The 16,669-nt window shown below is 36.4% G+C and overlaps 8 protein-coding genes across 8 annotated transcripts; 6 read left to right on the forward strand and 2 right to left on the reverse strand. All coding sequences in view use genetic code 12, as the record gives it.

Annotated features, from left to right (window-relative positions):
• Positions 1-402: 402 nt before the first annotated feature.
• On the reverse strand, positions 403-2,274 carry RMD9 (Protein rmd9, mitochondrial; the record flags this gene model as incomplete). The annotated part of the gene is made up of 1 exon (XM_001526386.1): positions 403-2,274. One exon carries the CDS (start codon positions 2,272-2,274, stop codon positions 403-405), a length of 1,872 nt encoding a protein of 623 aa, XP_001526436.2.
• Positions 2,275-3,372: 1,098 nt separating this feature from the next.
• On the forward strand, positions 3,373-6,357 carry PRP5 (pre-mRNA processing RNA-helicase; the record flags this gene model as incomplete). Its single annotated transcript, XM_001526387.1, has 1 exon — positions 3,373-6,357. One exon carries the CDS (start codon positions 3,373-3,375, stop codon positions 6,355-6,357), a length of 2,985 nt encoding a protein of 994 aa, XP_001526437.2.
• Positions 6,358-6,882: 525 nt separating this feature from the next.
• On the forward strand, positions 6,883-7,686 carry PVL30_003823 (uncharacterized protein; the record flags this gene model as incomplete). The annotated part of the gene is made up of 1 exon (XM_001526388.1): positions 6,883-7,686. One exon carries the CDS (start codon positions 6,883-6,885, stop codon positions 7,684-7,686), a length of 804 nt encoding a protein of 267 aa, XP_001526438.2.
• A 534-nt stretch (positions 7,687-8,220) lies between these two features.
• On the forward strand, positions 8,221-10,089 carry PVL30_003824 (uncharacterized protein; the record flags this gene model as incomplete). Its single annotated transcript, XM_001526389.2, has 1 exon — positions 8,221-10,089. One exon carries the CDS (start codon positions 8,221-8,223, stop codon positions 10,087-10,089), a length of 1,869 nt encoding a protein of 622 aa, XP_001526439.2.
• Positions 10,090-10,701: 612 nt separating this feature from the next.
• SSS1 (Sec61p translocation complex subunit) lies at positions 10,702-10,908 on the forward strand (the record flags this gene model as incomplete). The annotated part of the gene is made up of 1 exon (XM_001526390.1): positions 10,702-10,908. The coding sequence occupies one exon, from the start codon at positions 10,702-10,704 to the stop codon at positions 10,906-10,908; it is 207 nt and encodes a 68-aa protein (XP_001526440.1).
• A 468-nt stretch (positions 10,909-11,376) lies between these two features.
• PVL30_003826 (uncharacterized protein) lies at positions 11,377-12,240 on the forward strand (the record flags this gene model as incomplete). Its single annotated transcript, XM_001526391.1, has 1 exon — positions 11,377-12,240. One exon carries the CDS (start codon positions 11,377-11,379, stop codon positions 12,238-12,240), a length of 864 nt encoding a protein of 287 aa, XP_001526441.2.
• Positions 12,241-13,022: 782 nt separating this feature from the next.
• SLU7 (mRNA splicing protein) lies at positions 13,023-13,985 on the forward strand (the record flags this gene model as incomplete). The annotated part of the gene is made up of 1 exon (XM_001526392.1): positions 13,023-13,985. The coding sequence occupies one exon, from the start codon at positions 13,023-13,025 to the stop codon at positions 13,983-13,985; it is 963 nt and encodes a 320-aa protein (XP_001526442.2).
• Positions 13,986-14,237: 252 nt separating this feature from the next.
• PVL30_003828 (uncharacterized protein) lies at positions 14,238-15,392 on the reverse strand (the record flags this gene model as incomplete). Its single annotated transcript, XM_001526393.1, has 1 exon — positions 14,238-15,392. The coding sequence occupies one exon, from the start codon at positions 15,390-15,392 to the stop codon at positions 14,238-14,240; it is 1,155 nt and encodes a 384-aa protein (XP_001526443.1).
• Positions 15,393-16,669: the final 1,277 nt, after the last annotated feature.

The following is a 16,669-nucleotide window of genomic DNA, read 5'->3' on the forward strand; positions in this document are numbered from 1 at the left end:
TATCAGCGATTGACGTTCTATAAGTTTTCGTGCTATCAGTTTCGAAGACAGAGAGACATAGGCATAATATCAATTTTAATATCAATTTTTTTTTTGTGTTTTTTGTCTTTTTTTTTTTATATTCTTTTTTCTTTTCTATCTTGCTTGTTCGCGACAGCATTAGTACAAACATTTTAATATCAAATCATTCCCTATATAAACAACTGAGCTTATCCATGTTCAAGCTAATGACCCAACTCATGAGAGTTGGAGATAATTACCAATCGGAACTCAATGGTTTCATACCAAGAATAATTTCTTTCTTTTTTCTTTTTAAATTTATTTACAAACGAAAATATAGTCTACATATCAGATATATATATATATGTATAGGTGTACCTTTTTCTCTTACTTCAATGGATCTTACAACAAGTTTGGATTAGCATCAGTTACTTTTTTTGTGACTTTTGGGTAATTGGTATTTTCTTTCAAGTTCTTGAACTCAGGAACTTCTATGTCGTAGTTAATTTCAAATGTTGGATTTTCCTCAGTAGTTATTCTTGAAATTTGCTTATATACTGTAGCATCCCTGACTGTAGCCCTAAGGAACCTCAAGGCAGCCTCATCGTGTTGCATATAATTCTTGTAAGTTCTAACAATCGAGTAGTACAAGCAATCTCTTTCGGGTGATTTGAATTGCTCTGAAAAGATTGTGGCCAGTCTAATAGCAGCCCAATCAGCATTGGCAATATACTTGTAACCTTCACTATCCAATTTCAATAACAATTGATTCCAAAGAGTCAAAATTTCTTCTGGTGTATATTCAACATTTCCCGCATTTTTCAAGATAATTCTATGCGAAACAACACTTTTAGGGACCTTAAACTTATCGTATGCGCTTACAACATCATTGACCAAAGTTCTGTCTTTCCATGGCATGTGCGAAATCAAAGTGTTTAAAAAATGTTCATTGATATTCTTGCATTTTGCAAAAGTCAACTTCATCAATTTCATGGCCTCCATGCTTGGTTCGGGGTACTTGTCGAAAAGGATCTTGAACAATCCAGAGTTGATAGTAACCATCCTCGAAGGTTGTTCTTCTCTACGCTTGATGTAGAATTGACAAACACGGCTCCACATATCAACAATATTCTCAAATGAATCTCCCAGTGCATTACAGTTTTGTAAAAACGACACCACATAAGGAGCCTTCAACAAAATGGTATATGGCAAGTGATCGCTTTCATCAACGGCTTTTTCAAAGAACCTTTTGGCAATAATGGTGTCTTTACAGTTTCCAATAAATGCAATATGAATTTGCGATAATGCACCAAGAATCGAGCGAGCTCTTGGGTTATTTTCATAATTATTCATCAATTGTTCAAGACAGTCCAAACCCCTAGCATGGTCTCCGTGCTTAATAGCAATTTGACCAATCCTTTCCAACAAGTATGGGTGTATTGGCTCATTTTCCACTAAACTCATCTCGTAAATGCGCAAGATTTCTTCGTACGAAAATCTCTTGGAGTCATAAGCAACTTCAAGAACAACAGACAAAACCGTGTGGTCCAAGTACATTTTGCCAATATCACCCAAATCCTCTCCTTCAGACTGAGCAACCCCAGTCTCCCAAAGATTCATTATCTCATCGTTAAGCTTGAATTGCATCAAGGTGGCAAATACTTTGAACAAAGTTCTGGCTGAGACTTGTTGAGGAAATTCTCCAGCGGCAATGGATTCCGCAAGAGCAATTGCAGCCGATTGGTATTTCAAGTCGTCGCCAAATGAAGCTGCATTATCTCTATCTCTATTTCTGGACATCTCCAATCTTTGTCTTCTCACTGCAATGGCTGCACTATAGATACTGGCCGCGTATCGGTAAAGGTCGGTTTCTGTCATTTGGTTTCTAAAGTTTTCGTCAAGAATAAGTGTGGCCATCTCATCTGTGGCTGTGTGGTCTATCTTTTCGGTCCTTCGCCCCACCACATGGTTAGGGACATGGTATATACGACTAAAAGAGTCTAACTTGGATCTATAAGGGTTGGCTGCAGCATTCTGAGATGAGGGTGTTTGGATAGTAGTGGCTACAGTAGCAGGTGGGGCAACAGTAGATTGTGCACGCTTAAATTGAAAAGTGCTCTCATACTTTGAGTTAGATGTGGGCGTGGTATTAGTTGGGGCATTAGTGGTTGTGGTACTGAATGGCGAAGGGTTCGTGCCACCCGTTTTTGCATGTTTGAATTTTGATATCAACGCTGGTCTAAGACCCTGCGATGTGTTGACTAATCTGAACATCCTGTTCCAGTGGTAAAGTAGTGTGCTTTGTTGTGGAGAACCGGTTAAAGAAGACACTCAAAGGTAAACTAAATTATTTTTATAGGTTTTATTAGGAATTTACACTATATTTGTATGCTTATTTTTCAGTCTATATATATATATATATTTTTTTTCAATTTTCAATTTTCTCTTTTCTCTTTTCTTTTAGTTCTTTTTATTTCTTTTTATTTTTTTTTATATTTTTATTTTTTATTTTCTCTGGTTGTGTAGAAAATTAGATGATTGAAAATGACTACAATTGATAGATGAAGAGCCAAAAAAGAAAAGAAAGAAAAGAAAGAAGAGAAAAGGAAAGGTAAAATGGCTAAACTTTATCTATGGATTATATAATTACACCATGTCTTCCAAAAGCATTGAATGAGTTGGTGTATATTCGTTTCTGTTTGTTATAGATAGTGCCTTGTGATAAATATATTACTGTGTCTAAATGGCATGACTAGGCTGGCGTGTATTTAGCTCAGTAGTAAAAAGTATTTCTCTTTACTCTCATTCTTTCATTCTTTCTTTATATTTTTTTTTTCTCCCTTCTAGTATTTCGTGACGCAGAAAACAGTTGCCAGAAGTAAGTATAGTGTAGTTTCAATGTATACCAGTGGCTGGAAAAGAACTTTTTAGATACAAGGTTCCATTATAGCCATTACAGCTGGTTTCCATCATGTTTTGTTGGGTTATGCCATACATTCCATCGATTAACAATAGATTTGTTGGTAGCGCTTCTTCTTGATCATCATCATCATCTCTCCGCGTATTACATGTACACCTCCATCCTCTCTCGTACAAACACATACACACACACTTACACACACAGACACATTCTAAGTTATTCAAGATACAAGTCAGTTTAACCAAAACAACAAACTTCCACTTAAAAAGTAAGAGAAGTCTTTTGCATTTTATTACTTCTGTTTTATTGTTTTATCTTAGTTGTTTTTCCAATAAATCAATTAAACAGTCGTCTTTTCTTTTATTGTACCTTTTTTTTTATAATTTTATAATTTTTTTGTTTTGTTTTGTTTTTGACATTCAATTTTAAAAAAGTGTGTTTAGTCCAAGATCATGACCTTACCAAGTGGTGATTCTTCTATAACTAATAATACTAACCAAACATTAAATGAAGATGAAAAGCGAAGGTTAAGAAGGGAAAAGCTTGCTGCTTTAAGGCAAAAGAAACTAGCAGAGGCACAAAATGGAGAAGGAAATAAAAGGCAGGAAGGAAATGGAAATGGAACTGGTCAAGGGACCGGGAATGTAGCTGCAGATTTGACTACCAAAAGAAATGAAAAGCAGAAAGTGGAAAATTCATTTGCAAAACTGAACTCAACTTCTATAGACCACTCATCAACTGAGACACAAGCTACTTCGCTAGAAGAGAAGCAACGCTTATTACTAAAAAGACAGGGACAGAGAATCGAGGATTGGAAGAAAAACAGATCAGCAGATACAGCTTCTCATTTTCCACAGCGTGCAAAAGAGAATTTGTCTCATACACGAATTGCTATTACAAAAAAGTCTACCTTCAAGTTACCCAAGATTAAAAGAAATAATAATAAACGAGTTTTTGGTTTCGTGAACGAAGACAAAGAAGGAGGAGGAGGAAAGGAGGAAGAAGATGAAGAGGAAGAATTTACGAAAAAAAAGATTTTGAAAATTGCAAATGATGATGCAAGAGATTATTTAAACTATGGTGAAAAATTCCGCAAGCCAGTACTGGAAGAAGCGGAGGATGATCTTGATCAATTTATCGAATCCATCAGCAAGTCAGAAAGTTTTGTAGATAACAACAACGGTGGCAAACAAGTACAGGAACAAAACGTTGAAGAAGAGAAGCAGCAGCAGCAGCAGCAGCAACTAGAACAAGAACAAGAACAGGAACAGGAACAACTAGAAAAACTTCCACGATACCTAGCGGTAAATAATAATAACAATGAAGATACTGATGAAGTTTATAGATATGAGGAAGATTTTGATGACGAATTTGATGAGGATGATGAGGACGATATTAACAAAAGGTTGAGTGCAAAACTCAATAAGTTGCAAAACACTGCAAAGGAACTTAAAGAGATTGATCACACATCCATCGAGTATCCAAAATTTAGAAAACATTTCTACCAAGTACCCTTTGAGATGAGCACCATGGACAATAGAGAACTTGACATGCTACGATTAGAACTTGATAATGTGCGTGCACGAGGTAAAAATGTGCCACCACCATTTTTGACCTGGGGCCAACTATTAATGCCAGAAAGTGTTATGTCAGTAATCCAGAATGACTTGGGGTTTGCCAAACCATCGCCAATACAATGTCAAGCAATTCCGATTGTACTATCGGGAAGAGATATGATTGGCGTAGCAAAAACCGGTTCTGGTAAGACTTTGTCATATGTCTTACCAATGGTACGCCATATTCAGGACCAACTGTTTCCTAAACCTGGCGAGGGTCCTATTGGATTAGTCTTGAGCCCTACAAGAGAATTGGCGCTTCAGATTGAAAAAGAGATTTTGAAGTTTAGCTCTACGATGGATCTAAAAGTATGTTGTTGTTATGGCGGTTCAAATATCGAAAATCAAATTAGTGAGTTGAAGCGAGGTGTGAATGTTATTGTAGCAACTCCCGGTAGATTGATTGATCTTTTAGCGGCCAACGGAGGACGAATAACCACCTTACGACGTACGACTTTTGTCGTCTTGGACGAAGCAGACCGTATGTTTGATATGGGATTCGAACCTCAAATTCAAAAGATATTTACTCAGATCCGTCCAGATAAGCAAACTGTGTTATTTTCGGCAACATTCCCACGCAAGCTCGAACAGTTGGCAAAGAAAGTGTTACACAATCCAATCGAGATCATTGTTGGTGGAGTAAGTGTTGTTGCTTCTGAGATTTCTCAAGAAATTATATTGTTTGAGGATACGGACCAATTGATGAATCACAAGATACAGAAATTGGAGGATATATTGAGCAGGTTTTTCGACCTCGGAAAGAATACTGGGAAAGTGCTTGTATTTGTTGAGAAACAGACCGATGCGGACAAGTTAGTTTCGGTGTTATTGAAGAAGGCTATTCCGTGTATTGCAATACATGGAGGCAAGGATCAAATAGACCGAAAACATGCAATCCGTGAATTTTCCGATGACCAAAGTGGAATTAACGTCTTGATAGCAACCTCAATTGCAGCGCGTGGGTTGGATGTAAGAAACTTGGATTTGGTTGTAAACTTTGAACCACCCTCGCATTTGGAGGACTATGTGCACAGGGTGGGAAGAACTGGTAGGGCTGGCAAACACGGAGAAGCAATCACATTTGTCGATAATACACAAGAGAAAGAAATCAGTATTTTAGTCAAAGCATTGAAAATGAGTTCTCGTGCCGTTGATTCAAAGTTGCAAGAGATTGCAGATAAGTTTATGAAAAAAATAGAATCCGGCGAAGAGAAGCGCAGTTCTGGTTTTGGTGGTAAAGGGTTGGAAAAGTTACAGAATGTTAGAGAGACAAATATGCAATTGCAGAAGAAAATGTTTGGAAACTTTAAAAAAGAGGATGGCAAAAAGAGCCACCGTGACCTTTCTGAGCAAGTTGATTACTTTGGCTCATCATCGTCATCATCATCTTTTCCTTCTTCTTCCAATACTACTACCACTACCACCACCACCAGCACCGCCAGTGCAATTGAGATACCCACCTTTGAAATCATTGAAGGAAACTCACCAGAGACATCAGGTCCAGATAAATGTAAATTTTATTGCAGAGTTACTATCAATGACTTGCCACAAAAAGTTAGATGGGGGATTGTTCAAAGAGAATCATTATCCAAGATCATTGAGGCGAGCAAGACATCCATCACAACTAGAGGCCAATTTTATCCACCTCAATCGAAGCAAACTCCTACAAATGACCAACCCAAGTTGTATTTGTTAATTGAAGGTTTGACCAGGAAAGCCGTGGAAGAAGCGGCTGTGTTGATTCGTGACAAAATGCTTCAAGGAGTTGAGGCTATGAGACTTGACAACCACTCCGCTCCTACAGGGAGGTATGTAGTCTAGCTTCTGGTGTGAATGATAACAAGTATTATAACAAGTGCATCTTATTAAAATCTTTTATTGTTTGTATTTTATTACTAAATGTGGTATAAGAAATTTTTCCATTTTTTGTTTCTTTGTTTCCTGTTCCCTAATTTTTTTTTGCTCTATTTTTCTCTCCTTCATTACTTCTATGTTCCTCTCTCACATTTTTGATGCTCGGTTAATTGCAGTCGTTGTTAGTAATTTGTTAATCCCGTTTTTTTTTTTTTTTTTTTTTTGGTTATTGCATTGCCCCGCATTTCTCTGTGATTTCAATTAATTATTTAATACAAATTCCATATTTTAAAAAAAGAAACAAACTTTCCCAAACTTCCCAAATTTCACACTTTCCAACCTTTATTCTTTTTCTTTTAAATATTTACTTTTATTTACTTTTATTTTCTTTTTGCTCTCACCATACCCCCCTCCCCCCCCAATTCATAGTTTCTTCCAGACTCCAACTCTGATTATATTTAAAGTTCCTTATAAAATAACTACAACTTTACGATGCCATTTGATCCAAAGCTGTATGAGAAATACGAATTCTACACTGTAACTCAAATTGAGGAAGGATTTATTCACGTGCAATACACGAATCCAAAAACATTAAATGCCTTCACAGATCAAAACTGGAAAGATTGCGGAGAGATCTTTACAAGATTGGATAAGGAAGAGGATGTGTCGTTGATTGTGTTCTCCTCAGGAGTGCCAAAATCTTTTTCGTCAGGATTGAATTTGAAAGCGGCCATGGATTCTTTGGGAGGCAACGATCATCTTCCAGAAAGAGAAAGAGTGCGCCTCTTGCACAAGCATATAACTGAGTTTCAAGACGCAATCAGTGTACCATCACGCATTAACACTCCAACGATTGGCGTGTTGAATGGAATCAACTACGGTTTGGCTCTTGACATGTCAAGTGCATATACTATTAGAATTGCTGTAGAAGGAGCACGATTCTCCATTGCTGAGGTGAATATTGGTATTGCCGCTGATATTGGCTCATTACAAAGATTGCCTGCATTGATTAACAACAAGTCAAGACTTATGCAACACGCATTATTGGGTGATGTTTGGGACGCCAAGGAGGCCTTGGAGTTGGGCTATGTCAGTATGATACACCCTTCTGTTGAGCATGGTATCGAGCAAGCCAAAGAATGGGCCGAAAAGATTACTCAAGTTCCCCAATGGGCAATAAAAGGTACAAAGAAACATATTCAAGATATTTTGAATGGCCAAAGTGTTGAGCAAGGATTAAAAGATATTGCTGTTTATAATGCAATCAACATCAATGGATCAAAGTTGAAGTTATAGACTTTTCCATTTCTTTTATTCTGATTAAATATTATCATTATTATTCTTTTATTTTTATTCATTTAGCTACTACTTGACTTTCTTTCTTGTTATTGTTAGTGTTGATGTCGATGTTGATGTTGATGTTTTCTATCTTTTTTTTTTTATCCTCTTTAATTTTATTGTTTAACATATATTTGCATACATATGTTCTTCCTCTATTTTCTCTCTCTCTCTCTCTCTCTCTATCTCTCCTCCACTTGTTCTCGGTCCCGTGAACGCTGCAAGATTCTAATTTTTCGTTTTTTTTCTTTTTTCTTTTCTTTTTTTTTTTTTTAATTTTTTTCTTTCCATTTCAGATATTCAATATGTGCAACAAAAAGTAAAATTATTCACCAAAACCGTTGAAATAATATACAACCAACATTACAAATCACAGAACAAATCGTCTAAATGCTGGTATTTATACGAGGCGCTTCTTGCCTGAGGAGAGTTACATCTTGCAAGGGGGTTCACAGATCATATAACTCGTTTAGTATACCCGTCAACGATGCCATGGCTCAAACATCTGCAACTGCAGCTACAACTACCCAAGATCAAGTATTAGCTCGAGGTGAACAGTCATTACTGAAAAATTTTAAAGATCTTATTACTCAGCTACCGTCACAGAGTATTATTGAATCATACAGGTTAAGTTCTGTGTGTGTGGCGTCTACAAATGAAACCACGGAGTCCAAAATCAAGATGCAATTATTGCATTTTCTTGAAGAGAAAAATTACAAACAAATCGCCAACGTGCTCGAAACATGGTCTGCTCAGGATGTTGATGGAATGATTGAAACCTTGGGGAGAAAAACTATAGCAGATCTCATTAAAGCGATTATTCAGGATGTTCGACGCGAGACTTTTGAAACGCTTCTTAGTTTCCCAATAGAAAACATTGCTAAACAGCGTAAAATTCCATTAACCTCTACAGGATCAGGATCAGGATCATATAGTTTATATGGAAAGATGAACAAGTTGCAAGGCAAGTTGAATAAACCAAAGGTTAAATCAGATCGATTCAAATCTGTTCACCAAGTGAGACAAATTTATCAAAACATTTTATACGTCCAAGGCCAAGAACATTTCTACGAACGTGAAAAGAGGGTGGATATATACAACAGCTCTAACCTTACCGGACATAAGCTTACAGCGTGCGATTATGAGAATTTAATGACTTTGGAAATAAACCACTTGAAACCTGACTTGGCTAGTAAATGGCTTCGACAATTTAAACTTTCACATGGCGAAAATTGGAGGGATCAAATGACTCCGCGCATGTGGACCTTGGCTGTGCAAACAGAACTTTATGGAAATGATAGACTTTGGAGCATTACTCGCAAAGATTTCTCATCTTTCTCAAAACATCAAGCCAAGTCCAAGTTCAGACCGCGTGGAAATCTAACATTCAATGACATCAAGGGTCATTTGGTTGAATTCGACCTTGAGTTCCATAGATCGTGTTTGCTTTCTTATGCATATAGTCACCAGGTTGATAAACTTCAGACATATATAAAATCTTTATGGAACATTGATTCCAATGGAAAATTAGTTGGCGCAAAACTTTCGCAAGATAGTCATTTGTATCCTGATTACAAGCTTGTTATTACAATATTAGTTGCATTTTCCCATGCCGGAGACTTTTTTTCCGGGGTCAAATATGTCAATGCTTTCCAAAATGAATATGGAGTGCACGGTCAAGTAGGTGCAAAAACACTTTATGAACAGTTGTTTAAGTGGGCCGATGTGAGCACAAACTATACAGAAGAATCAGCACTTAAATATCTTCTCAAGGAAAGCAAATATGCACGAGGACTGGAAATTGAGCTTGAAGATGCCAAGAACGATGCAAATTTCGATTATGATGGATATTTGCAAATGATCAATAGACTCAAGTCTGATCGAAGCTTAATCTTTGACCAACTATGGAAGCTGATGCAATCTTCTGACCCTGATGTGCCATTTTCGACCTCTACATACAAAATATATTTGGAACACTTGAGAGAAGAGCCAGATGAAACAAGACTTTATCATTACTTAGAATGTTTATTGAAGCAGTACAATGCCAATTTCGTTGATCCAGAGTCATTTACAAAAAGATCGGGGTTGGGGTTCACGGTAGTTAAAGATCCGTCAACTGCAATTCATATATATTACCTTGAAGCTATGAAGGATATCATTGACTTGAAAGGGTTCTCCAAAAAATTGGGTCAAATTGAACCCTTGATTGAGAAATGGAGTCTTGATAAGGAGATGGAGGAGGATTTGAGAATATGGTTAGAGGAAAGGCTACCGCTATACAAGGAGAACTTGGAGCAAGAGCGTCAAAAGTTTGAAGAAAACTTGTCGAAAGAAGAGGACTCTTTTCTTGATTTGATATAGAATTGTAAAGAAAAATAGTTATACTAGAAAGCGGTACATCTAGGGATTATATGTAGCGTGGGTATGAGATGATCATCAGTAGTTTTCTTAGCATATTTCTTTCCTCTATTTCTCTTTTTCTGTTTCTCTTTCTCTTTATCCTTTTTTCTATCAGTTCTTTCCATTTCTTCATGAATGGTAATATTATCGTTAATGTTTGTAGGTTCTAATTTATCAATTAAATGAATTATTTGTTGCACGTGACTAAAGAGTTCAGTAATGTTAATCTTCTCCATTTTTTTTGTCTTCTTTCTTTCATTCTTCCGTTCTCGCTTTCTCTTTAGATACCACGTCGTTGATAGCGTGGTGACTCGAGGTGAGAGAGAGAGAGAGAGAGAGACGAAAAAAAAATACATAAAAAAAAAAAGGAATGAAAAACACCAACTGAATAAAGTCGCACAAGTTAATATCAGTTACGATTCAACAACTCAACAACCTCACATATATTGAATTCACTTTATACCAACAGATATACTACGATATATCATAATACACACAAACACACACACACACATACACATTTTCTATATATATACATACATATAATATAATAATAGAACTTAACACGCAACTATGGCAGCTGAAGGAATTGAAAAATTAACAGAAGTCCCCGTGGAGTTTTTCAAAGATGGTTCACAATTTGTCAAGAAATGTCAGAAACCAGATCAGAAAGAATACTTTAAGATAATCAAAGCTGTTGGTGTCGGTTTCCTTATGATGGGTGTCGTGGGGTACGCTGTGAAGTTGATTCATATTCCAATTAGATACTTGATTGTTTAGTCTGTTCATAATAATTAATTTGTTTTTAATTTCAATTTATTTTATTTTGCTTGTATCCTTGTTTGGTTTTTTGTTAGTTTTCTTTCTTTCTTTCTTTCTGATTCGAATTGCAAATTCTACAAACATTTTGTTATTACAGAGTAGAGGACGTTATATTTAAAAAGTGGAGCTCATATGTTTTATAAGGAGGAACCTCTAGCATGATGAAAAAGACTTCTGCACTAGAGTATTCTTTAACACGTAACTGCGCTGGACAGTTGTACTTTGGGGAAAAGTCGCGACGAAAAAAACAGCGTGCGACAATTATTTCTCATCTCTGCATCTCTGCATCTCGAAACCTCTTTCAATTTTCAGAAAACTCAACCCTAAGCCAAAGGAAGTAAAGACCATACCTTACACACAGATAAATATATATATATACTTATATACACATATTTATATAGCACAGGTTTTTGCCACACATACACAATGTCACTGACCTCTGCATTTGTCAAGAAATTGGCATCAAACGACAAGCCCACGCGAGATGCCGCACTTGAGGCTCTTCGCAAATACTTGGCTTCAAAAACACTCAAATCTGGAAACTCGTTATCGTTATTAGACATGGAAAAGTTATGGCGAGGTCTTTACTTTTCCATGTGGTTCTGTGATAGGCCGAAGGCTCAGGAACGTCTCGCTGAAAGCTTGGGTCAATTATACCTGGAAAACATCAAGTCTGTCGAGTCCTTTCTTTTGTTCACAAAAGCCTTCAACTTGATCATGATTAAAGAATGGGCATCTATTGATCAATGGAGGATAGATAAATATTACCTACTAATCCGTCGTGTATTGAGACACAACTTTCAATATTTAAAGAAGAATCAATGGGATTTAGAATTGGTGAAGAAGTGGACGCAGGTGATGATGGAGACGATATTGAGTGGTGGTGATAAAGTGCCTGTGGCATTGCCCTATCATTTATGCGATATATTCTTGGATGAACTTGAATTGATAATGTTTGCAGATATAGAAGATAGGGAAGTTGATGAAAATGATCCCGAAGATATGAAGCAAAAATTAGAGGAGTTGAACAAAGAGAAAATTGCAATTGCCAATGAAGTGCCCATTCGGGAACTCATCGAACCATTTACAAAGTTGAGCAAGGAAGCCAAATTAAAGACTTTGAGAGAGAAAACAAAGGAGGATGTGTTGGATAATGAAAAGTTGGTTGAATGGGGAGTCGTGCGAAATTCTAACGGCAATAAGGGTGGAAACTCGGAGGGTTCTGAAGAGGATGAAGACGACGAAGATGAGGAAGATGAAGATGAAGAAGATGAATGGAAAGGGTTTTAAAAACTCTGTTATTTTTTTACTCATTAAAACTTTACTACTTTAATACATTTAAGTGTTTTAAGTGTTCTAAGGCTTTTGTCTTTTGTCTTTTGTCTTTTGTAGAGTCTATAGAGTTTATTAAGCAAAGAAAAGACTTGACATGTAAATCAAAATAGTCTTGAATGGTTGCAAAATCTGTATTCATTACGGACATTTTTTTGTATGACTGTTACATAACAACGTCACTTCTCGTTAAGTGTGCAACAGTTATGTACTGGAATACTGCTGCCTATCCCACTAGTACCAGCGATTTAATTTACAACCAAGATATGGATCTCATCTGAATAAGGGTTTCCATAACTGTTTTTTTCCCATAAATGTGGTCTGGTGTTTAAGTGTGTTAGAAGTAAATTGCTCCATACAATATTCACTAGAATTGTGTTAAACTTGTTGCGACCGTAAAATATGTTATCTATCGATATATCTCTACAAAATTTGATAAAAGGTCTAATGTGCGAACTTCTACTTCCTATTTATATTCTTCTATACAAACTTCACTTAATTATTTTCTCCAATCTCCTAGAAAAAAATGGTAGTGACACTAATTTCTGTTTTCTCACACAATAATATTGGCACCATGCGGCTTATCCAAGTCTCTATATTACAACCTTTTCTTTCCTTTAATAATTCTTTTTCTTTTATTATTATTCTTTCTCTTTTTCCTTCTTTAGAAGAAAAGGAGGTGGTGATTGGAATAGACATCTAGAGCTGAGATAGGAAACAGAGGTTGATTTAATAAAACAATGTCAAAGCAAAAAGATAGAAGATCAAATAACCCTTATATCCCAAAATATATAGCATCGCGGCCATGGTATCAAGAGAATCAGAATTCCGCTGTAACGGTGAATGAGGAAGAGATAGCTAGTGGAACCGATGGAGCCAATAAAGCCAAGGCAGTTGAGGGAGCCCGTGAATTGGAAGAAACGGAAATGAAATACGAGCATAAAAAAGCAGATGAACAAGATTATCTTTCGCATCATCGAAAGTCAGGAGGAATAGTTGATTACAGTTTGGCACGAGAGGGGCTGGGGATTAATGACGAGTTTGACGGAACTATCAGGAAAGGGACAGAGACAGATGATTACGACACCAAGAGAGATCGATGGTATGGTTATTCGACAGAGGAATGGCTTGAGCAGGTGAAGAAATGGAGAAAGAATAATACAACTGATAATGATGCTCATGTAAACAACAACGACTCTGATGATACAGATTATGAGTTGGAGTTGTACGAACTTGGCTTGGACCGAGACGAAGTGATGAGCAATCGCACCAAACAAGATCCAATGGAGAAGATGCTACGTGATAGACAAGATGTTCCAGCATATATTCATAAGATCAATAGTCGTAAAGATGGAAAGATAACTCTTGATTTTGATTATGATCCCAAAACTAAACGAAAAGTGAATATTCCCGAAGGGTTTGTTAATGATCAAACCCAGTTTGTGAAAAAGATGAGCGGTGAAGCTCAGAAATTGAGTACTTTGCAACAATTTGCTTGGGAATTGGACAAAAAAGATTTGGAGTCGAGAAGGATTCAGGATTTGATGAATAGCGAGGGTACTACCAGAGCAACGGATTTGGGTAATAGTCTTGAAGCTAGTCCAACTTTGATGATGATGAAGGCAAAGCAAGCAGAGGAAGCTGCTAAGGAGAGATCCATTGCCAAGAGAAAGAAATTACTCGAAATGTATTCAAATGATTAACACTGAATGACATTGATTCCCTAATTAACGATACGTTCAATGCAGGAGACGTGTTCAAGAGTACAATAAAACATGATAAGAAAAGTCAGAAATAAAGAAACTTTTTTTTTCTTTCTTTTCCTGATCCTCCTCCTCCTCCTACTACTTCCGCCACACCCCCCCCCCCCCCCCCCCAACACGCACCCAAATATATATATATATATATCATCACCAGTTACCAAATACAACAAAATATAACACAATATAAAAATACTAGATCAATATCCATCTTTCCCAAGTTGTTAATCTGATATATCTATCATTTTCAAGTAGCTCGAGGAATGGAAGCTCATGAGCAGCTTCCACTAAAAGATTGCCATATCTCCCATTTTGAGTCAAAATTTTGAGCCGATTAAATGACATCAACTTTGCCACTTCTAATTTTCCGTCATATTTATTGAACAATGAGCGCAAGTACACGTCTTTGCAAAGATTTTCAGTTGAGAAATAGTACATTAGTTGGCGTTTGATGTGTTCCTTTTTGGTTTTGTGTTGTTTGTTTTTGTCGCTGATTGCAATTGGGGATATGGTCAACTGCTCTGAATAAGTACCAAGGGTGTGTGAGTATTGTTGGAATTGGTGATATTGGTGGATGTTTGGAGGCAACTTGTATATAATCACAGGGGTCGGTATTGGGACCATATGCGCTGATGGATGCGGTGGCGTTAACGGTTGTGGTAATGGCAACGTATGTGGCAATGATGCAGATTGCTGTTGTTGCTGTTGTTGTTGCTGTTGTTGTTGCTGTTGTTGTTGCTGTTGTTGTTGTTGTTTTGAGGGTTGTGGTGCTGTTGTAGCTGATGAGTGGTGAAAGAATGATGAGCCCATTGAAGGTATAAATACTGGTGAAGAAACTGCATTTGTCATTATTGCACTTGCTGTTGTTAGAGGTGACTCTATAAATGGTAAACTGCTTGCTGTGAGTGGAAGGAATTCTGGCATAAAATTTGAATTTATTGTGTAAGCATTATGGTCTATACCTGTATGAAAGAAGGGTTTTGCATCCGCTTGATACTTACTGAGTGTATTTGAGGGTTTTGAAAAGTTTTGTCTGTTGACTTGGAGCTTTTCATCCACAGCTATCAACATTTTATCATCACAGTTGGTATTTTGAGAGTTGATTGATGATTTTTCAAAAGTATCGATACAAATCTGTTTATTTAAAGTAACTCCACAATTGGTCATACCTATAACGTTTTTATCGTAAAGAGCTTCTGGTTCAGCAAACGAATTGATACTCTCGTCGCGGTCGCGGTCGGTGTTGATGTTTGAATCTTTGGCAACATCTGTATTACATAGTAACTTGTTTTCTGACCATGCGTTAATTACTGGTGGTGGTGCAGGCGCCAATCGGTTTACATTGTGCATTCTCAATTGACAATTGAAAATTGCTGATTGTTAACTATTTGTGTATTTGATTTTTCAAATTAGTAAATGGTAATTCAGATTCAATGTCTGTTTAGTTATAATTTCTTGTATGACTTTCTTTCAACGTTTGGTGGAAACAAATTTTTGTAAGTTGTGGTTGTAAACTCTAATTTGGCAGCCAAAATTAGCAAAATAGCTACTCTATTTTACAGTTGATTTTTTTAATTTTTCTTTTCATTACTATTTTTATAAAGAAACATATTCAAATTAATTATTTGCAACCACAACTTAAGCACGAGCTAGCTACATTTTTGGCTTAGATGACAATTATATTTACTAGACTAGTATTAGCTAGCAAGGATATACCAACCCGTATTTAATTCATAAAGAAAGTTTCATCTTGTTTCTGGTGATTGCGAGTCATTTTGCCCTAAGTTGAATCCAGTTACCTGAGACAAAGTTTTGGTTTTTTTTTTTTGGCGCATAATTAGTTGAAGTAGTCGACTAGAAGATACAGAAATGCATTGGTTTTTTGATGGATGGGGGAGGAAGAGGAGAAATAGAAAGGAGGAGAAAGCTAAGCTGCTTTGTATGTTATTGTTTAATAAAGAAATATGGGGTATTCCTTTTGGTTGGTGTTACATAGTCATCAAGTCGGATCATAAGTTGGCAAGAGTTGCAGCCTTCAAGCTTAAACTAATTTACGAAATGAAATGGTACATGTGTCATGATTGGTTACAATGTTGAAGCCAAGTGTGATCTACTACCTCTATCAATACTACTAATTCTACGGGTGAATTAGAGAATTAAAAAAATATAAGAACTGAGCAAACAAATAACCAATGAGGCTAAAATAATAAAAGAGGATATGAAAGGCTCTGATCTTTGTGGGCTATGCAAACTATTTGAAAGTACAAATAGCAAATAGCCCACATGGGGTCCCTCTTTATTACATCCCTCAACGCACAAACCCTAAACACAAAAACAATTAATCAATATAAATTAAGATGCAAAAACACAAAGTTACAAAGTTACAAACATTTAAAGTGCACACGAGGGTTAGGATGGCAAGTGTAAAGATGGGAAGTTGAATAAATTTGAAATCCAAATTAAGATGAAAAGAAAAAATAGAAAAATAGATAAAAAGAAGAAGAAGAAGAAGAAGAGGAAGAAAATGGAAAATACAAAAAAAAAAAACAGAAAGGGAAATAAAATAAAAGGGGGGAAGAGAGAAGAAGAAGAAGAAGAAGAAGAGGGAAAAAAAAATGCACGCGCAC

This window comes from Lodderomyces elongisporus, chromosome 4 (genome assembly GCF_030384665.1).
Source record: "Lodderomyces elongisporus chromosome 4, complete sequence".
NCBI lineage: Eukaryota > Fungi > Ascomycota > Pichiomycetes > Serinales > Debaryomycetaceae > Lodderomyces > Lodderomyces elongisporus.